The sequence below is a fragment of the Ailuropoda melanoleuca genome, chromosome 15 (genome assembly GCF_002007445.2).
Source record: "Ailuropoda melanoleuca isolate Jingjing chromosome 15, ASM200744v2, whole genome shotgun sequence".
Classification (NCBI taxonomy): Eukaryota; Metazoa; Chordata; class Mammalia; order Carnivora; family Ursidae; genus Ailuropoda; species Ailuropoda melanoleuca.
In genome coordinates, this window is record NC_048232.1 from 28,216,470 (window position 1) to 28,239,486 (window position 23,017).

At 36.8% G+C, this 23,017-nt stretch overlaps 1 protein-coding gene across 1 annotated transcript in view; it reads right to left on the reverse strand.

The window, feature by feature from the left end:
• KIF5B (kinesin family member 5B) overlaps nucleotides 1-22,571 on the reverse strand; it is a 42,415-nt gene extending 19,844 nt beyond the window's left edge. Inside the window, exons 1-13 of the mRNA XM_034643655.1 lie at nucleotides 22,025-22,571; nucleotides 14,821-14,908; nucleotides 8,519-8,592; nucleotides 7,495-7,599; nucleotides 6,948-6,996; nucleotides 6,340-6,395; nucleotides 6,159-6,246; nucleotides 5,876-6,000; nucleotides 4,673-4,777; nucleotides 4,254-4,399; nucleotides 3,346-3,494; nucleotides 2,718-2,911; nucleotides 1,294-1,362 (exon numbers count right to left, since the gene is read on the reverse strand). Coding sequence (XP_034499546.1) covers nucleotides 1,294-1,362; nucleotides 2,718-2,911; nucleotides 3,346-3,494; nucleotides 4,254-4,399; nucleotides 4,673-4,777; nucleotides 5,876-6,000; nucleotides 6,159-6,246; nucleotides 6,340-6,395; nucleotides 6,948-6,996; nucleotides 7,495-7,599; nucleotides 8,519-8,592; nucleotides 14,821-14,908; nucleotides 22,025-22,150 — 1,374 coding nt within the window. The 5' untranslated portion in view covers nucleotides 22,151-22,571. The remainder of the gene's footprint in view (nucleotides 1-1,293; nucleotides 1,363-2,717; nucleotides 2,912-3,345; nucleotides 3,495-4,253; nucleotides 4,400-4,672; nucleotides 4,778-5,875; nucleotides 6,001-6,158; nucleotides 6,247-6,339; nucleotides 6,396-6,947; nucleotides 6,997-7,494; nucleotides 7,600-8,518; nucleotides 8,593-14,820; nucleotides 14,909-22,024) is intronic.
• Nucleotides 22,572-23,017: the final 446 nt, after the last annotated feature.

A 23,017-nucleotide genomic window follows, 5' to 3' on the forward strand; every position in this document is an offset into this window, starting at 1 on the left:
CTCTCCCACTCCCCCTCCTGTTTCCTCTCTCGCTGGCTGTCTCTATCTCTGTCGAATAAATAAATAAAATCTTTAAAAAAAAAAAAAAGTTTAGATTTTCTTTGGTCAACAAGTGGCACCTGAGCTATGCCTCAGGAAACTTAGAATCAACATATAAAATTTGAACTGCAGAGAAGCCAAGAGACTAGTTAGAACACTGCAATCATCTAGGGTCAGTGGCTTTTAAGTAGGGAGGGGCAACTGGAAATTTGCAGGAGTATTTCTAATGGGGCAGAAGGCTAATGGCATTTAGAAGTAGGGGCCACGCATGCTAAATCTCCTATAACATAGAGCACAGAATAATATTATAATGAACTGTGTGAACATTACTAGAGACCCTTTTGAGAAACACGCTATAATTGAAGTACAAAGATGATGTGACCAGGATTAAGTTGACTGACGCTGGCTATCTCTTCCTTATTGAAGCTGTTTAATCTTTGCCCCCATCTCCAAAACAACCCTTACATGAAGTACCATTTTTTAATTATCCCCCCACTCTGCCAGATAAGATAAACTGAGGGTCCAAACTAGGTGACGAACTAGAGAAGAGAAACTTGAAAGAACTAAGATGAAAGTAAAGAAGGCAAAAATGAACAGGTTCGATGAAGGTAGGCATGCTGAGAGGGGAGTAAAAAAATGTTTCATTCACTGACATCTCATTCCTACAGCAAGTCATACCTCAAAATATACAATTACTAAAGACAGGTCAAAGCAATTCAGAAATCAGTTGTTTTCTTTCTTCAATTATCCCTTTAAACCTGTATCTGTGTGTTTACGTGAACGAATGACAATAAAACATTGTTTTCAATATTTCTTCTTTCATTTACATGTGGAAATACTCGTCATAAAGGGAGGGACACTGTAAAGTTATCCCAGCCCAGTGTAAGTCTTTCTCAAGAATTAGTAAGACATGTTTTGGGGAGAATAAGGAGATAAAATAGCACTGTACTTCAAGTAAGGAAAGTAGAAGACAGAGTTAAAAAGTCCAGTAGAAGTATACTGAAGAATCCTGAAAAAAGTTACCCTCTCCCCTCCAGTTAGAACTCAAACTGAAAAAAAGAAAAACCTTAAGAGCAAGTCAATCTTTGCTTCAATCCATATGATTTATCATCCACAGTGAAGCACAGGCATATTAAAAAGAATTTTAAACGTACTCCCTTCTATTCTGAGCTCTGTAGGCTCATCTTTTATGTTTAAAAATAGTGACAAACTATAACGCTTTTCTGAAAGCAATGTGTAAGGCATTCAACTTACCTCTTCTTGATCCAACATTTGTGTCTTCAGTTTCTCTACCAATTGGCTCTGTTGATTAATTTCTTCATCCTACAATTTTAAAGTAATAAGTTAACAAAATAGCTCACAACCTGATTCTGTTTTCTAACACAAGTTGTAAGATTACTATTCCGCTGACCAAAATATTTCACTCCAAATTCAACATAGCTTATTTCAATCTCCAGGAAAAATGCTGAAAGAGTTGGAATTTCTTTCAATTAATATTTGTAACATCACACAATTAAAAAGGCTTGTTTATAAAAGCTATTCATTAAATAGTTTAAATGCAAAAAATAATAAACGTTTAAATCTATTATTGAAAATAACAGCCATGCAGCTACTCCAAACCTGCCATCTCTGCTTAAAATACATACAAAATATAACCTAAAGCCAAAACCAGAACTATTCACTTCTAGTCTCTTTACTGTTCGTGTTTTCCCTTTCCTCTCTATACGGTTCATAATTTATTCTTCACACTACTGACTGATAACAATCAAAGAAGGAAAACACTTTATTTTGTTACCATTCTAATCTCCTGCATCACCTTAATTATTGAGACCTTAGATCCCTGATTCTAAAAAGTCATTTCATTAAGGCTCTCCAATGACCTTGGAGAATGCCCAATGCCCAATCTTCTTTTGAAAATTCCTTTAAAGAGAAAAATAATTAGTCTCATACATAGTTTCTGCACAGGAACAGAAACTGTGATTTTATATTTTTTATTAATACAGATGACCCTTGAACAATGTGAGGGTTAGGGACGCTGACTCACCACCCCCACCAACGGAGTTAAAAATCCACATATAGGGGCGCCTGGGTGGCACAGCGGTTAAGCGTCTGCCTTCAGCTCAGGGCGTGATCCCGGCGTTATGGGATTGAGCCCCACATCAGGCTCCTCCGCTATGAGCCTGCTTCTTCCTCTCCCACTCTCCCTGCTTGTGTTCCCTCTCTCGCTGGCTGTGTCTATCTCTGTCAAATAAATAAATAAAATCTTAAAAAAAAAAAAAAATCCACATATAACTTCTGACTTCCCAAAAACTTTACTGTTGTTAGCCTGCTGTTGAATGGAAGGCTTACCAATAAACAGACAATTAATACATATTTTTTGTTAACAGACTGTACACAGTATTTTTATAATACAGTAAGCTAGGGAAAAGAAAATGTTATAAAAAGTCATAAGGAAAACATATTTGTATTATTGCACTGTATTTATTTTAAAAATCCACATCTAAGTGGACCCGTGCAGATCAAACCAGTGTTATCTGAGGGTCAACTTTACAATGATTTCCAAAAGGTTAACAGAAATCAAGGAAGATATATATAGGTCCCCTGGACCCATAACTTTAAAATTAAAAATACCTATGTCATAACATTCTAAAACAAAATAGAACATGAACAATACCTACTTTGTCATCAAGTTGTTTGTACAATTTAGCAATTTCTTCTTCACACTTTCTTCTCTCAGCGTCAGTAAAGTTTCCAGTAACTCCAATTGTAGCTGCTGGTTTATCATTGGTTATAGTAATATCCTTATCTACTGCGAAAGCTTCCAAGTTGGCTTTCTCTTTGTCAAACTGTTCATCAATAGGCACTGTCTCTCCTAAAATAAGAACAGCATAGTTAATAAACATCCACCTGTCTAAAATGAATTGCAATTTTATTCAATTTCAGCAGCTCTCACCAACTTTCTTATCTGCTCAGTCTGAGATCTGAGAAGCTACAATGATTTCTGACTCTCCCCCATCATGTAAATAGTCACCAAATTTTATAAATTTTATTGCTTCCACCCTACTGTAGGAACCTTGCCACCTGTGACTTCTATAGCTTCCAAGATGGCCTCTGTGCCTCTATTATTTCAAGTAAAATCAAAATTTAAAAGATTTTATTCATTTTTAATTGATGATCCCTAACACTTAAAATGTAAAAATGGATGCTTGTTATTTTTATTTATATTCATATCAGAGTCTCAAATTTACAAAATAGCTTTGCATTCATAGTCATCAAACTCAAAATGACATATTCATAAATTATTACCATTACGCCATCGATTGAGTTCATTTTCAAGCCACTGAATGGTGTTCCGCAGGGTCTTATTTTTTTCCTTTTCTCTTTCATATTTCTTTTTCCACTGTTCTGCAGTTAGTTCCACATTTACACAAACTGTGTTCTTAATTGTTTTGGCCCTAAGAGAAGTAATTGCAGGGAAAAAAAGGTGACTAGACTTAATTATTTTCAACTGGTATCTATAGATGTTACCTATATATGATATATACATTTGCATCATATATATATAATTTTTGGTTAAGTAATTTGACTACTCTTGTTCAATTATCTTTATGAATAAATACAAAGAGCCATAGTAACTACAGTGCTTATTCACAAGCTAAATAAATTTGTGTCAGTCCCCAAACTTATGAACAGCTTAAAAAAACAAAACAAAACAAAACAAAACAACCTGATGAGGATAAAAAAAGCAAGGGCCCAGATTGTCCCAATTCATCTGCAAGGATAAATTAATTTAAAAAATTATTGTTGAAAGTCAAAGATAAAATCATCACTACTGACTTTCCTAGGTTAAGCAATTCACATTTGGTTATCCCATTACCTGAACCTGTCACATATGTCAACAGGCTAATACAGGATTATATTAGTTAAGCTTTTCTTTATTACCAAATTTAAATGCTTATCTTCTTTAATGCTGAATCAAAGCTTCTCATAAATTTGACTGAAGTTAACATTTGACTTTGATATGTATTAAAACTTAATTCAAATCCAAGCAGCTTTAAAAATGGACCTTGCTTATATTATCCCTCAATTAAAAAACCGTGTCTAGCATGTTAACAATATGCACTGATTTGAATAATGTCTACCTACATTTTCCTAGACTTAATAAACAAAAGACCTAGCTGTCATTGAGACTTTGTATTTTCTTAACAACGAACCTTTGACCAAACAGGAGTGTAGATTTTGTTTCAGATTCATTGTATGATGATGGAGAGCAGCAAATTACAATAGTGGTTCTACAGTTGCCGCCTAATGAGTCTTGAAGGATTCTTGTCATTTTACTATCTCGATATGGAACATATGTCTACAAACAAAAAAAAACAGAAGACCAGTGGGTTTCTAAGGAATAAAATTTGTTACACTTTAAGTATGTTACAAAGGGATTTTGGTCATTTTAACTGATTAGTATTAAGATGAGAACTAAATTCTACATACTAATACTATAAATTCCCATAAGACAACACATACTGATTCAAACACACCAAATCTTTCACTCAAACACCCATGCATATATTATACACTGATATTTAAGTAACTCCCCATAAGATAACAATACAGAGAAGATGTGTATACTTACACTTCCCTCAGCCAAAGCAGAAATGACATTGCCAAGAGCAGAAAGTGACTTGTTGATGTTCTTAGCTTCATCCAGCACAGCACCTTCAGCTCCAGTTTTACTAACCTATACATAAGATTTCAAAAGAATGAAACAAAATTTTAAGTTTTTTTGGATTTTCTAAAAAGTTCAGAGGTCATCAATAGCTAGCAAACAATGAAATGAAAAGTTTCATGATTTTATTTGTCAATTATTTATTCTAAGCTATCACTATTTCTTGAGTATCAGTCTTCTGAGAACTTGGTCAAGTAACTGGTGCAAAACAAGAATGTGATTAAGGATATACCAGATTTTATTTTTAGTTTGTGCTCTTGAAAATAACGAATTTACATGTACATTTGCAATTTACTATTTGTTAACCCCCTCTGCTTCATTAAAAAAGAGGAACCTTTTAAAATCTGCTAAAGCATAATGTTGATACTATAACTATTACAGACTGAATTTAAATATATAAACAAACTTCTTTTTAAAAGATGTGAAATACATATATTAAAGATAGGATAAAATGTTAAAAATGTGGCTGAAGAAACAGCCTCTCAGTATTCACAAAAATCAAAGACAGATTTTGAAGGATGTGTTTAAGACTTAGGGAAAAGGGAATAGCTATGCCATTTTAATCAGAAGAAAAATGGGCAAAACAGCAAAAATGGTTACAGAGATCAATATTAAAATATTTGAACTTATTTTGATTTTCACATAAACTAGAAACAGATTAGCATACAGTATAGTGTGTAATTATTAAATAATCACCCAAAAGAAAGACTAATGGGCAGTTACCAGTACAACCAAACCAGAAAAGACTAATGGGCAGTTACCAGTTTTCGCTGCCAGTATGGTAAAACACATACCAAAAATAAGGAAAAGGATACCTAATAAAATTTGTAACAATATATATTCAACAAAATTCTCAATAAAATCATACACCTTAAGTCAAAGGTAACACCTATTGGTTAAACTGGACTATGGCACAAATGACAGTAATCTGGAACTGGTTTCTCAGTTTTAGTAGTCATAAGCATTGGCATCAATGCTTTTAACTCTCAAAAATATTATCAAATCCAATTTATAGTTTTTAACATGTTAACAATGAATAATGCCGAAGTCCAAATTCGAGCTTAAGTTTATAAAAATGCTTAAGTATCTACCAGAATATAAAGATTTTACCTTTTCACTACCAGCTAAATCAACCAGATAAAGTTTTCCACTCAGCTTTTGTTCCGTTTGCGTGTTCTCTTGTTTTACATTAATAAGAAATATACTGTGACTCCTAGAGCTATGTTCATTCATATCTGCAATGAAATTACACAAACAACTATAAACAAACATGGCTTTCCCTTACTAATAATTTCTAAAGCATTACTTTACAAAAGTACAATTAATCAACTTGATAAAAGATATTTTAAGGCAGCTTTGTACCTTAACTAGTGTTAATAAACATCCTACTTACTTGTAACTGCTACATGTCTGTTGGACTTTCCTTCGTCAATGGTATCCATAACTTCATCTGGACTACATACAAAACGCTCTGTGCACCCCTATAAAATAATTTTTTAAAGATGTCAATAGCCTTAAAATTTTTTTAGTACAGGGCTTTTCTAAACAAGTATTCTGTATTATTTTATAAGTACCTTTACATAGGGAACTCGATTTTTATCTTCATGAACTGAAAGATTGGTCTTTGAAACTGAAAAAGAAAAATGAATAGTATCAGCAACATTCTCCTCACCTCCAAAACTAGTTATGGAATAGCTAATTCAATGGATTGTTTCCTTTCCCAAGCGACCTAATAGGTAAATTTTAAAGATATGACACAACACTATTAAAAACTGTATAAACAGTAAGAGATTTAAATAGAAACTAATACAGCGATACAGAATTTTAGGTCCAATGCAACCTCTAGCACCCACATTTTGAAAATAACAATAAGCCAGAGTGGTTTAACAGTTTGCCCAAGGGCAATGAATCTAATTGACAGCTGACAGAAGACTAGGATCTCTAACTATAATACAATTCTCTAATTATTACCTGAGAAACACAAGCACCCATAAATACGTGCTTTAAATAATTTAATGTGTCAAAGGCATTCAACTAACTTTAAAAAAAACTTTAAAATAACACCTGTTTCTTATAACTTAAGTCAATTTTATATAGGTCACTTTGAAATGGTCTCATATCTACTACTAAAAAAAAGTAACATGCTATTTTAAAATGATAACAGAGCAAGAATTTAACTTACCATCTAACAGGTCCCTTATCTTATCCAAGTAAATTTCAAAATACGAAACCTGAAGGGTAAAGAAATAAAGGAAGAAAGATCAACTAAAATTTTAAAATAATTTATTCACTGAATTGACTGGGGTCTGAGGGAGCACGATCTAGACAAGGGGGCAGAGTTATTAATAACTCATCCATAGCTCATGTTCTAATGGGAAGATCTGAACTCTCTAAACTGCTCATGTAACTAAAAAGCAATTTCCATTATGTACCTTCATCTAAAATGAATTAGACTCATGAGAACAGGAAGAACCTTTTGAGTTCAGGGCACCTGGGTGGCTCAGTCAGTTAAGCGTCTGCCTTCTGCTCAGGTCATGATCCCAGGGTCTCAGCAGGGAGTCTGCTTCTACCTCTGCCTCCCCCAACCCTGCCCCCATTTGTGTTCTCTCACTCACTCTCTCTCTCAAATAAAACCTTTACCAAAAAAAAAAAAAAAAACCTTTGAGTTTCTTGGAATAAAATTATTTTAGGTATAAAACAAAACACAATCTTTCCCCAAGGCTTTTTACCTTAATATGAAATTCCAAATTTTCATCCATGGAGTAAATGTAATTAAAAATATCTTGCACTATTCTTGGAATAATCCCCATACCTTCTGGATCATGAAGTTTACCCTGAACAGATAACAAAATAAGACTTTAAGAAGTATAAATTACAAGCAAAAACTTTCAACCTTAATTTATAGTCAACAGAAGACAGTTAATTGTAATTGTTGCCATTTTTTGGTGAAAACAGGTTTACAAATATCTAAAAAAATCCAATTCAACTATTATATTGGTAAGTTACACATAAGAACTGCATGTCAACAACAAGGGTTACCAACTGATCTTAGCCTTTTATTTAATCATTAGATTTAGATTATCCATGCTTGTGCAATGAATTTATTTTCAAAAAAGGTTTTAGTTTGTTTCTTCCAATATAAGTCTTTATTCCTTCAAGTCAAATCCACACAAATGCTAGAAATGTCTTTGTTCTCTTTAACTTTATGGAATAAGTAATATGAATTACACTAAAATAAGCAATCATTGATACAGAATGCTCAGATAAATGATAAAAGCAGATGCTTTGTAGCAGCAGCATAAGATAACAGGCTGTTTTCTAGATGCAAAGTTTGGGCAGGACCACATCTTATTAACAGCAGCACTGATAATTGTGGAGACATTCTTATTAAAGAAGAGTAGCAGATATTTGGAGAGAATTAATTGCTGTGAATAGAAATGAAAACATATGAAACATTCAAAATTTCAAATATCCCATTATTATAAGGTAACAGAAAATTCCTGTTAATTCTAAAATGCTCGTATTTCGTGGTTATGCTGATAAAACAAAGCTACGATTTCAAGTATATAATTTCATTATTCAAACTCCAGAACTGATTAGATTCCAACAGCGATGTTACCTGCGTATTATTTGTACAAGAGAATGCAATAAAGAGTAAATAAAGATGTTTAAGCATGGTAAAATCATTCCGCAAACAATGAATGCACTGTGTATACTACAAACTACACTCAAGTACAGATTATGAAATGTTACCTCCATTGTGTGTGTCTTCCCAGAGGATGTTTGTCCATATGCAAATATTGTTCCATTGTATCCCTCAAGTACATCTGAGAAAATAAGAGATTTTTATACCTCAGGGGATCTTTTTCCCTTAAAAAAGACTCATAAGAAATTACTTAAGAATATTAGAAAATACTCTGAAAAAATTCACACAGATATTAATTAACCCTGTTTCTCATCCATGCATAATCAACTCTGCACAACAAAGCATATGTGGGAAGAATGGTGAGGAAGATTCAGATTTTCCTTACACTAATATGAAAGATACCATTAAAGATGAAGTTCAGTTCATGAAAGTTTTATAAAGACTGAAAAAAAGTAAGAATAATATATTAATAGTAATTTTCTTTTTTTTTTTTTTTATAAAGATTTTATTTATTCATTTGACAGAGATAGAGACAGCCAGCTAGAGAGGGAACACAAGCAGGGGGAGTGGGAGAGGAAGAAGCAGGCTCATAGCAGAGGAGCCTGATGTGGGGCTCGAACCCTTAACGCCGGGATCACGCCCTGAGCCGAAGGCAGACGCTTAACCGCTATGCCACCCAGGCGCCCCAATAGTAATTTTCTTAGTGATGATCCACCTGAGCAATTAATTTCTCTCCAGCGCAGATTACTTTCTGTGGTCAATAAAACACAAATTTTAAATTCCACTGTTTATGATCATCTCTCATGTAAGTGTCTATCTCAAATGTCTTTACATCTGAATCCCAAAGCTTTATGTGACCTAAAAAAAAATGTTCTGCAAATTTACACAGATACGAATTCACTTTTACAAACAAGATTACCGATTAGTGGTTAACTGGTAGTTAGAGCTCACAAACCCATACAATAGTCCTCCTTATACATGCGTAACAAGCCCAGTTGTACCTCAAAAATAATTTTCAAAATACCTGTGAAATTAAAAATAAACCTTTTCTAGCCCTGTATGTACACCAAGAACTACCTTTAACATCTAAGCATCTTCCTTTACTAGGCTGAAGGGAAAAAAGAAAATGTGAGTTAACAAGGCGACCTTTTGATTTTCAATTTTCAGGGATTTGTTCTGTTGTCTTCAGTGACTAAAAGGTACTATGAAATTACATTGTATTCTAGAGGAAGTCTAAGTAAAAAGAGAAGGCTCTGTTGGAAATAGCAGACGCTAAGTAAATTAGTAAGCAGGCCAATCCTTGTTTTTTTTTTAATTATTTAAAAAAAAGAACAAATCCAACACTGGGCACCACTAACTAGATATTAACAAATTTCCTACAGACACATTTATTAACGAGAAAAAGAAGGTGCTTACTTCCCTGGGAAAATTTCAGAGATCTCAAATCACATTTAAAATTGGTGGCATTGGGGGCACCTGGGTGGCTCAATCGGTTAAGTCCGACACTTAACTTCAGCTCAGGTCATGATCTCAGGGTTGTGAGGCTGAGCCCAGAGTCGGCTTAAAACTCCCCCCCCACCGCCGTCCCTCTCTTCCACCTTAAAAAAAAATAGATGGCACTGCAGTATTTCTGAACAAGAAATCATCTGGAAAACAAACTACTTAGACTCTTTACAATTCACTCCCTTTACATATAATTGTTCTCAGTATATCTATGTCATACCTTCTGCTTAAGATCTTTTAATCAATCAAATAAAACCTAAGGATAAAATCCAAATTTTTGTTATAGCTATAAATATTGGTAGGTGAATTAACAGGTGACTCCCTCAAGATCACAGTTAGTAGCGTATGTCTACAGGATATTTCAGTATACTTGCAGTTATGTGAAACTATATCATATGAGGGCACCCAGGATAACAAATGTATATAATACATTTGGGGACTTTAAGCATAACTTTAAAAATTTCGTCTGATTACAGAGATTATGGAATATTCAACATTCAAATATTTACTAAGCACCTGCTATGATCTACAATCTGCTCTCGGTGCAAGGGATATTAACAATGACTGATGAGTGCTTTCCAGACATGCCACATTATCACTAAAATAGTTTGATAAACACTTTTATCAATTAGGAAAATAATTCTTGCCTACCTTCAAATCCATCCCTGACTTTGCTTTCTATGACTTATCCCCAACAAATCTAAACATACAGATAAAGGGAATACATTTAACAGTGTACATTCCTATAACCACCAAGATTCTATCATTAACATTCTATAATTTTATTGTTTAATCATGTATCTATCCATCCATCTCATGTTTTAATGCATTTCAAAGTAAACTGCAGACTTCAGTACACTTCCACCTAAATACTTCACCATGCAGGTATCATTAACTAGGATTCATTTTCCAGTTTTCTTCCTGAGGTAAAATTTATATACAATGAAATGTACCTATCTTAAGCATGGATCTTTAGAAAAGAAAAATAATATTCATCTATTTGAAAATACTAGAGAGCATACATCTGTTAATCAGGTAAAATTAGGCACTTTTTGACCTGGCTCCTATTTGCCCCCTCCCACCATACTTCCTCTCATACTGCTGTTTTGTGTTGATCAAAATGATCATATCTGACAATTTCACATGGTTCAACTTCAGTCACACCATAATGTCTGCTGTTCCCCACACTGTGATACTCCTCCTGTGGGTATGCCTTGGTGTATGTGTCATCTCTGCCTGGAAGGCACCCCTCCTTCTCCTTCCTACTCTGTGCATCCTTTAAGACTAGCTTAGGGTTTACTTTTTTCCTCCAACCCAACTACTCAAACCACCCCCAAATAAATTTGGAGGAGTCTTATCCTATGTGTTCTTATAGCATCTACGCTCAAACATTATACTTATCACTGCATATTGCAACTGTCAATTTACTTACCTGCCTTCTTCAAAGAGTTCTGAGAAAGGCAGATATGAGACTATTATTAAGAGACTATGGGGCACCTGGGTAGCTCAGTCAGTTAAGTGTCCAACTTAGTTTCGGCTCAGGGTGATCCCAGGGTTGTGGCATCAAGCCCTATGACAGGCCCTATGCTCAGCGCAGAAACTGCTTCAGATTCTCTCTCTCCCTCTCCCTCCCACTGATGCTCACACTCTCTCTTGAATAAATAAAATCTTTAAAAAAAAAAAAAAAGACTATATAACCAAGGATGTGCAAAAGATAAAAATCACTAGAATAGCATGAGAAAAATAAAAGCCCAGAATAAGCCTAACCAAAACGAAACAAAAACTAAGGCCCTAAAAAGAGCTTTTCAAATATTCAGAAAAAGACTAATGTCTGAGTAGACCTACAACTGCCCAGCGAATAAAATGTTAACAGACAATGTAAGAAAGGGGTATTCCCATTTTATTACCACCTTCTACAATATTATCCTCAAAATGGAACAACAGAATAAACACTGTCAAGAGAGACTTTAAGGCTGAGGTGGATAAGACAGTGAAAGAATGGTTTTAAATGAGCTCAAGTTTCTAGTTATAAGAGAATCACATTCCATGGATAAAAATTTCACAGCTAGGGGCACCTGGGTGGCACAGACGGTTAAGCGTCTGCCTTCGGCTCAGGGCATGATCCCGGCGTTCTGGGATCGAGCCCCACATCAGGCTCCTCTGCTGTGAGCCTGCTTCNCCCATCCCACTCCCCCTGCTTGTGTTCCCTCTCTCGCTGGCTGCCTCTATCTCTGTCGAATAAATAAATAAAATCTTTAAAAAAAAAAAAAATTTCACAGCTACCATAGCTGATTTCTAAAAGCCACAGAGAACGAAAGCAACAGATGACTAACTTGTAAATGTTACACTCATTTTCAAAAAGGAAAAATGATAGATTATTTTTGGTACACCAAAATTTCACTAAAGAAAAGCTATGATTGGGGCGCCTGGGTGGCGCAGTTGTTAAGCGTCTGCCTTCAGCTCAGGGCGTGATCCCGGCGTTATGGGATCGAGCCCCACATCAGGCTCCTCGGTTGGAAGCCTGCTTCTTCCTCTCCCACTGCCCCTGCTTGTGTTCCCTCTCTCGCTGGCTGTCTCTATCTCTGTTGAATAAAATAATAAAATCTTAAATAAAATAAAATAAAATAAAATAAAATAAAATAAAATAAAATAAAATAAAATAAGAAAAGCTATGGTTGAACTAACCTCATTTCCTGTCTGGATAGGGTCATCCAACTGATACTTTGGGGAAACACCAGCCTCATGTACCATGACTTCACAAAAGGATGCAAGTTTTTCATCATATTCTTGTTGATATGTTGACAAACTAAAAACTAGGTAACTGTGCAAGAGAATCTGAAGTCGGCTGAATACCCAGTGTGACCTAATTAACTGCCAAAAACTAAGGACCATGGCCCACTAAGCATTTTATAAATGATTTAGAGTAATATTTTTCAAACAACGTCTACAAATGAGTTTAACGGAATTTCAAGTCCTTGTCACTGTAACAGACTTACCAAATAAGCTGACAGCCAACATACATCCCTAATAACCATAAAAACAAATCCCAAAATACAATCAAGAGCTAAAATGAAGATGGAATCCACACTTTAAAAGCTTACCGTCAAATTAAAAACCTCCAATATTCAAGTGTAGAATGGGGTTTAATGTTGGCTACAACAGATGTGAAAAAGACCTGTACACTTAAATTGCCCATGTGCTCATGAATCAATACTTTAATATTATTTAAAAAACTAACATAAAATCTTAGGCTGTACTGATGAAAAAAGTATGTCAAAAAAAAGAATGTAATATAATTGTGTTCTATGACAGATCCACTTGGAAAACTATTTGATGCCTATAAACAAAAGATGGCACTGCTGTTCCTCTTTGTTGTAATCATTTATAAAATCAAGTTAATTCTCCAGCACCTTCTATGAATATTTCAGCATCTAGTCCACCGTCTCTCACTAATACATTCCTGTTATAATTCCTGGTGGTTTCAATGTCCGTGTAGTAGATGATCCTATTAAAATACCCTGGCCTCTCAGACCCTGGACCTAGTTTTCCCCATGATCTTGTCCTTTACTCCTTCAGATGCCAATTAACCTCTAGACCTTTTCATTACTACCTACACTGCCTTCTTAATGTCAATTAAGTATCCACCCCTATTATTCCTTCTAGTACCGATTCCACAAACCTTTGATACCACCAAGACTGTAACACACTAATCTTACCACTTCTTTTTGCTGTCCCTCAAACCCATTCCTCCCACCTGTACTCTCCTTCCCCTCATTCACCTTAGATTCCATTGTTCACTATTATCATCATTCTCTTGATTCAGCCTAAATTCTCTTGCCCTTCTCTCCCTCTTTTGTAATCACCTGGCAAAACCCCAACTAGGTAAATTCAACTCTTCTGGCAGCTAACTTCGAGTGGCCCTTGGCAATGCTGCCTGGCAATACTGCTACATTTCCCTAATCCATTCACTTCTACTGCCAGAAACTTTATTCCTTTTTCTAGAACCCCCTACTCCATCCTCACTCTGGGCTAACTATGCACCCTCAATCACAGACAAAATGGAATATGAAGAGAACATCTACATTTTCTTCCATCACATCTACAGACTTAGTTCTATCCAAAAACTTTACCTTTTCTCCTCTTACTGGATGAACTGTCTATGCTCCTACTTAACCCTAACCTGTCCACCTTTATACTGAATCGCATCCCCTCTACCCTAGTGAATGCTACAAGACAGATTCTTGCCTCGATCTAAGAAGTACTTTTTAACAATCAGAGCTGACAAAAAGTAGAATAAATTATACCATAAAGTAATGGCTATTTAACTGTAAGATCCCTTTGACAAAAGGGATTTCTGTAGTAACTGCTAGTCCAGATAATCACTCACACCCTCTCCACTCTAGGGTTCTATGGTTTTAAAAAATATATACTTGAAAAACCTTAGTATAAATTAATAGTATCAACTGGAACATACACACTTTTCTCACTCTTGAATCTGTTAAATTCCTCAAGTGTTTTTTTTTTTTTTGAACACAAGGATGGGGGAAGAAAGAACAATGGAATGGAAGAATGATAGACTGTCACCATTTTCTACTACTGTTTAGAAACCTAACTATTTTGTATTCATTCTCACGCTGCTGTATTTCCAGAACTGCATCTTCCAAGAACAAGTGTGTAACACTAATATTCTTATAATACCCTTCATTAGGTACTGTATATAAATTAGCTTGTGAAATTCGAACAATAATGTGTTTACTAATAGTATTTGATCTTTTAATTATTTAAACAACCCGTCTTCTACAATTAACTATAAAGGGTGGGCATTAAAATGAAAAAAATTGGGTAAATGGGAAAGATCACAAAATTTTACTTACTGTTGAGATAACAGCAGGCTAAATATATTTACCTTTAACAATCTTCTTTGCACAGTCATTATACACTTGCTCTTGAGAGGTGTTTGACTGGAACACTCGGTCAAATGCATAAGGCTTGGACTGAAAAAACAGAAACAAAGGTATCAACGACACAAATTAAGGTGAATGGACAGTTCTAAGTTCCCTTAAAGATGTCATCATATATTTAACCTTCTAAATAAGGTACCTACTATACATTTATTCACATCACAGACTCTTGTGGAAAGGACCTTAGGGATCACCAAGTACAAATCCACTAGAATGAACTCCACAAAACCAAAAATGTCTGATTTAGTCTTTGCTATATTTCCAGGGCATACCACTACTATAATAGGCACTCAAATATTGCTGAGTTAATTTTTATTTAATGACTGTCTACTCTGGCAAGTACTGAGATGCTATTTTCAATAATAATATCATTTTGCAGATAAGGAAACTAGAATCCTGAAAGGTACCAAAGGTGTTAATGACAAAATTTAAATTTAAATTCAAACCTCCTGCCAATTCAGAGCTCCTTCCACTACTCCCATTAGGCTTCTCATTTTACTGCAATAGCTTCTCATTTAACAAATATTTACAGAATGCCTGGTATACTAGACATACATCTTGCTAGAATGATGACCAAGACAGACATACTCTCTGCTTTAGTGGAGGTTAAGTGATAGTGGGGCAAACACCAGACAAATAATTAAGTGACTAGAATTCTGACTCTTGCAACAGGGTGCTATGAGAGCATGTAAGAGAAGAACCTGAATCTGGGAGAAGGAAGAATGCCAGGGAACCACTCTGGAGAAGGGATGTTTAAAAACTGAAAAAAGAGTAGCACCTAGTTCACTGCCTGTCTCTTCAATACTAGTCATGGGAGGGTGAGTGCAGGAAGTAGCCTAGGAATGGGACACATAAAGATCCTAAAGCAGAAATGAGCCTGCAGGCTACAAGAAACCAAAAGTTGGAAGTATATGAAGCAAAGATCCAATGCAAATGACGACACAGTGAAAAAGACAAATAACATCTTAGTACTATTTTGAAAAGTTCCAACCTTGTGCATCCCCTGAAAGGATCCAGGGGACTCATTTAGAGAACTGTCATAGTCTCAAGAATGAGCCAGAGGGACGGAATGAAAAAAATTAGAGCACAGTGTCCATGCCAGTCAAGGAAAAGTCAAGGAAAAATTATCAAGGAGGGAGTGACTGTGTCAAATATAGCTGTGAGGTCAAGGCAAAACTGAAAAACATCCAATGACAAAGGTTAGATTGGAAAGAGATTAAAAAAGAATGGGAAGTAACTAAGTAGAGCAGAAATCTGGCTGTGGGTCCAAAGACTTTTTTTTTTTTTTTAGGGACAAGACCTGAGCAAGTTTAAATGTTGGCAGGAACAATCTAACAATCTAAGAGAAAAACTGAGGATGTACAGATTAGAGAGGAGGTCAAGGAGGTTCTAGTATTTGAAAGTATATGCTTGCTCTCTACCCTCTCTTAAATGAAGGGAAGGAAGCTAGATCTTAAATACAAAATACAATCATGACCATCCAAAAAATCCTTAACATTACAGAAGACTTCCTAGGCCTTAGCTAAAAAAGACCTTACGTTTTAGGAACTATACTTCACAATCTCCTTCCCCAAAGTTTGGAGTAACAGTTACAACGAAAAGTACAATGAAAGAGTCACTCCTAAATGGCTATCCAAAGTCATTACTAATTTTCCTTCCCCTTATCGCTTCCCACTACCTAGGCTGGGAAACTAACCACCTGACAGCCTAGTCTCCTTGCAACTAGTAGCCCACACGACCCACCCAGTTCTGGATACTACTACAAAGTAAGTGATGATCTGCTGAGGGTTCTTGGGAAAGGATTTTGTTTTCCTGATAAAAAGGACCACCTCAGCTGTAGCTGCCCTTTCACCTTTCTGGAATGATGGAGCTGCAGCATCCATCTTACAAACATTAAGAAAAGTCAATAGCTTAAGGCTGACAAGAGATAACAGAGTCTGTAAGTAGCAGCAGTAGGGGCCTATCTCTATACTTTAAACATGTGAGAATAATATCCTCTTACTTATTTAAACCACTATTTGTTGTTTGTTTGCCTTCTGCAGCTGAAAGGACTCTTAAAGGATATACTACGATGACTTCACTTTGGCATCAATTTAAAGCAGGCATCTCAATGCTGATTATTCTTTGCCTATGAGACAAACATAAAAGTGTCCTTTTGCTAAGATTCTATGAAGACATTAACCTTCAATTTTACAGGTGCAACTAAATTAGAGACAATCTACTCCTTTACTGATTGTACAAGATGTTATTTGTGATAAACTATTTTGAAAACACAAGTACAGTCAAAATAACAATCACCACGCTGATTTTTTGTATGGGGAAAGAAATAAAATAAAATAAATTTTCCTCCTCATGTATCCAGCAAACATTTATTTAGCACCTATAAGGTATCAGACATTGTAAATGAGTAAAAAATTTTAGAAATGTTATTTAATTAGTATAGACTGTAGGGTTCAAAGAACAGAGAATAAGGCTGGGTAGAATCTGAAATACAGGGCTCCTGGATGGCTCAGTCAATTAAGCATCTGCCTTTGGCTCAGGTCCTGGGCTCAATCAAGTCCCACTTCAGGCTCCTTGCTCAGTGGGGAGCCTGCTTCTCCCTCAGCCTGCCGCTCCCCCTGCTTGTGTGTGCTCTAACAAATAAATAAAATCTTAAAAAAACAAGAAAAAGGGTAATAGTAAAACCTGCCTAAAAAGTACTTTATGCTGGTGTTTACTATGGCATTCCTTACGGCAAATACATAAACCAAAAAATAAATAAGCTGGGATTATGTGATATTTTTAGATGTTATATCACTGTTAAATCAAAAATTAATTTATGTGCTAAGCATTAAGGTGACAAAAATCTTACTTTAATTCCAAAATTAAAGTATATTTTGTTATGTAAGGCAAATGTTTTTATTAGCAATCTAGCAATGAAGTTACTAACTGATGATAACTTCCTGGAATTTAAAACAAGACTCATGAAACAAAAACTTCTAACAGTCTACAATTAAGGGGCATCTCTTAACTAAAAACTTTTCAAATAAATTATACAAAGGAAAACTCATGATCTGGACGTCCATATCTTAAAAACCTGGTTCTTGGCCTTGAAATGTATATTATGTAGTCTTAATTCTATGAACCTTCAAAGATACTCTAAGTCATAAAATGCATTCACATCTGACTTAGGCTTCAAGGGGACAAAACCAAATAGGAATAAGCTTATTTGAACTGCAACCATAACTTAGATTTTTTCTTTTTAAGATTTTATTTTTAAGTAGTCTCTACATCCAACATAGGGTTCGAACTCACAACCCTGAGGTTAAGAGTCGCAGGATCCACAGACTGAGCGAGCTAGGCACCCCACACCTTAGATTTCTTAAGTGAAGTGGTTTCTGTTTGTATCTGCAGAGACCAGGCCGAACAGCAAATCTCGTTATAAAGGTCACCCTCCTAGCAGGAATATACCTTTCTCTGGAATTCTGAATAGTGATCCTCAGATCACATGGGATTGTATCTTATCGGACTTTGCTTAGTTTGACAATGACTGTTAGCTAACATTCCACAATTGTACAAGTATGTGATAAGGGCTGCTGCTCTCTCTAAGATTTACTTATTTATTTATTTGAGACAGAGAGAGAGCGAGCACGTGCACGCTCGCATGCACCTGCGCACGTGTGAGTGCTCATGCACTCCAGGGGAGGAACGGGGGAGAGGATCTTCAAGCAGACTTTCCGCTGATCTGGGGCCTGAAGCAGAGCTCAATCTCAGGACCCAGGAGATCATGACATGAGCCAAAAACAAAAGCCACCTAGGCACCCCTGGCTTCTTCTAATTTTCACTCTTAAGGTAATCAGGATCAAATATCGTATCATCATTCATTTCAAAAAAGAAATCGTGTTGAGCTATAGGCAAGGAATTGGACAAGATGATCTAACTGGGTTCTACTTTCCTTTAATATCAATGAACTACAACAGCCTGTTTTTGGTTCTGACAGCCTCTACAGTATACCATATAAGGAACGATGATTAGTCAAGATACTTAACAATACAAATATGCACGTTCCACTTTTACGATGCATAAAAGAGTAATTTTTTCTATTGATTTTCTTTTTCCTGGAGTTTTCAGCAGGCTTATTTCAACTACATAAGGTGTCACCCTTCCCCTCCTCTTTTGTGGATAACAGGTTCTCTTAATTTAATTTTTATAATAAAATTAATCCATTTACTTCACTTGTGTGACGTGGTATTTATACCTCTTCAACAAGCACTTAATTACCAAAAAAATCTGTATAAAAGGCTGTTAAAACACAGAGAAACACTAAAGGATTATAAGATGTGCCTGCCACAGGATCATATTATATTAAAATCACTGATGTAACAGGAAAAAAAGTTTGGACAAAAGTGAACTCAGATGAAAATGAGAATCTTTAAAAATTACTTCCTATAGAACACAGGTTATACCTATAATTCAGTAATATTACGAACTAAAATACCTATCCTTTTACGTTTTGATTGAACCAAAGATTGTGTCCAAAATGTTTTAAAATCACGTTTAAAATAATTTAGTTTTAAACACTACACTGCAGCAATTCCTTCTTAAAACTGTTCATTTTGAATCAGGATCCAGTAAAATGAACAAAACAAACCTAGAGATTTTTAAATTTTAAAATTTCACTCTTACAAATTTTCAACAGCCTTTTAAAAAATAAATTCATTAAAAAAATTGAGAACTCTGGGGCACCTGGGTGGCACAGCGGTTAAGCGTCTGCCTTCGGCTCAGGGCGCGATCCCGGCGTTATGGGATCGAGCCCCACATCAGGCTCCTCTGCTGTGAGCCCTTCTTCCTCTCCCACTCCCCCTGCTTGTGTTCCCTCTCTGGCTGGCTGTCTCTATCTCTATCGAATAAATAAATAAAATCTTTAAAAAAAAAAATTGAGAACTCAGAGTAACCAATGACTTAGTATATGCAAAAGATTAGTCCTTGAACATAATGAACTAAACATGTTGCCTTACATTTCTTAAGGCTATGTGACTGCTGTATTTCTGCTTAAACTTAAAAAAAAAAAAAAAAAAGACTAAAAATGCTTACCAGTTTACCTAAAGGACAACTGTTTATTACTGATTCACAACTCAATCACCTATCCATTATTTCTATTATCATTTAAATCTATTCACATTGTTAAGGAAACTACATAAAAACTTATAAGAACCTTATGCAAAGCAAACAACCTAGAATACAAGTGTGCTTACCGTGGTAATTGTTTTCTTTTAAGTCTTTCCTCATATGTCATATTCGGGCAGAAAGTTGCCTTCTCTGTGTATTTTGTGAATCCTAAATCCTATCATCCTAACAAATGAATCTTGATAATACTTACAGATTTGTTTAAACACACACACAAATCTGCAAAAGTAAGACATTCTTAATACAAGTGTAAAAGGAAAATTGTTTTGATGTGTCAATCACTGTTGCAGCTAAATAATCACAAAAACTCTATGAGAGACTAGCAGCCAATATGCCGACTAACCCAGGTCTTGCAAGCTTCCTCTGATTCCATGTCAGAGATACCATCCTAAAGGAAAAGGATGACTACTTGGGTGCTTAACTTCTTAGTGTCATCATGATGTCATTTATAGTTTTTCTCATGAACTTGGTTAGCAAATAACCAGCCCGACAGTCTTCACACAGTAGTAGCTGGCAGTTTTTCATAATCTAATGACTTGTTCGAAAAAGCCTACAGAGCAACAAAAAACTATGACATTCACTTTCTAAAGTGGAACTCTGCAAACTTCCAAATAAAAACTCTTAAAGAACTTCAGTCCTGTCTTATATGTCAATGCTCTAATCATCAAGGTCCCATCTTCTGTGACACTCTTTGTCCTTTTTCCAAACTAAACTGTGCAAACAATATGCTAAATATGGAATGCCATTAGAGAAAAAATTAACATTGAGATTTTGTGCCATGATAGCAACGAAGAAAAAAATTCTGCTACAATGGCATTACCAAGAAAGATATATTTAATTTTTTTAGTCACAATTCATGTTCTGTAGGCAGTGTCCTACTACCCATTTTAATATTCCTGAACTGGGAATACAAAATATTTTCAGAGACCTTTCAATACCCAAGATCAGACAGACAGACAGACAGACAGACATACATACATACATACATAAATAAATAAATAAAATCAACCTTACATTCTGGTTTCCCTGACAATGATCAGCCAACTCTGGTAGTGTTTTACACCACAAAGGGCACTATTTCTCCATCCTTGATATTATCAAAATCAATTTTTCTCCAAGGTAGAAGTAGAAATTAATACTAACAAGAAATTCAGTTCACTGATCAAAAACTTTTTTTAAAGCTTGCGTTTATAATACCTCGATACACAGTTAACCCTCTTTGCTATACTGTTACCCTATAAAACCCGGTAAGAGATTATAGTTCTGGGCACCTACTTGACCCAATCTGAGCTGGCTAGATCTGCTAGAAAACTGACCACTCCGATTTCAAAATAAAACTCTCTTTTTACAGTCCTCGACTCGCCATTTGTAATAGTTAACATGAACGTTCATTCATCAAAGGACGGGTGGTTGAACATACGAGATACAGGTATGTTTGTAGTTGTTCGATAATTTTTCCTCCTCCCGAGAGAGAAATATGGTTCAACACGTAGCTGTACCTTCTGTTTCTATACAATTAGGTATGTTTACTACCTAAGGTACGGTAGGGCTGGTCTTAAACCTCAACATTCCTAGCTGAACTTTAACCTTGCATGTGTTACAAATGGTAAACTCGGGGGTAGTCCAAAACACCAACAGCAACAGTAACTGCACACATACACACAGAAACATAGGCAAATACACACTAAACTCTCCTCCGACAGTTCCTCCAGCGCCCCAGGTGGGGGAGCGTCCCAGACAGAGACCAGGCGCCTCCCTTCTCTGGGCACTTAAGACCGGGGTGGGGGCGATCCAGGAACACCCGTGGAGCCGGGCAGTCTCCCTCCCCATGGTTATTTGACCCGGCAAACTCTACTGCGGGGGGGGGGGATGTGGGGTTGGGGAACCACTGCTCGTTCTCAATTCTGCACCCCACTTCCCTGAACTCCGGGCCCAGCCAGGCCCAAAGAAGCGGGACGGAGTATGGGGGCGGGGGTCACTCACCGCAATCATGACCGTGTCTTCTCCCTGAAACTTGGCGACGTACTTATCGCCGCGGTTCACCTCAGACTCGTTGAGAGGTCTGAAGCGACACATCACTTTGATGTTGCACTCGGCCGGGTCCGCCATCTTTCTCGCTGCCGGGGCCGGAGGCCGGGAGCCACTCCCCGCCGCTCAGTCTGGAAGGAAGCGGGCCCGAGCTGAGAGTAGGGGTCGCGAAGGCCAAGAGAGTCAGCAGTCTTCTCCCCGGCGCGAGCGGCCGGGGAACCCGGACTCGAGGCGCCGGCGCCGGTAGCCGTCGCCCTGAGGCTCACTTCCGATCCATCATGGCAGCCATGGCGGCGGCGGCACGGGTGGAGAGTCCACGGTTCCTCAGTTTCTCCCTCGTCGGGCTAGGCCAACTACAAGGGCTCGAGAAGATTCTAGACCCCGGAAAAGTCGCTCCCTCCTTCTTCGGAGACAGCTGGCCGGGCACGCCGTTTGCCCGCCCCGCTGTCCGCTCGCCAGCTCGCCAGCAGCCTCCCGCTCACTCCCGAGGCCGCAGACCGGCGAGTGGGCGGTGGGATGGGCGGTGCGCGAGGAGCATGGCGCACGCGCGGCGGGTTCGGGCGCCGTGACGACCAATCCGCGTCCGCGTCGGCCACGCCGCCGCCCTGCCGCCACTCTTCGCCCGGGGGTCGCCGATTCAAGTTTTACCGGCCGCTCACTTGGAGTGGTACCTTTGGTTACCCCGCCGCCTGGCCGGGTAGCAGAACTTCCCTGGCAAACGCAGACGCGTTTAGCTTCTTTTCTGCAGGGGTCAAGGGATTTGTTAAAACTACCTTATGTTGTAGTTTATTTAAATACAGTACTATATTCCTAATAAGGAAGTGTTTGCTTTCTATTTGGTCTGGAGATAAAATTGGTCCCTAGTCCGCCTTATTAGAGCGCTTTGCTAGAGAAAAGATTTGAATGAAGGGTGAGGCTCGGCCCTCCAGTTTAAGCGGTTACTCTTTT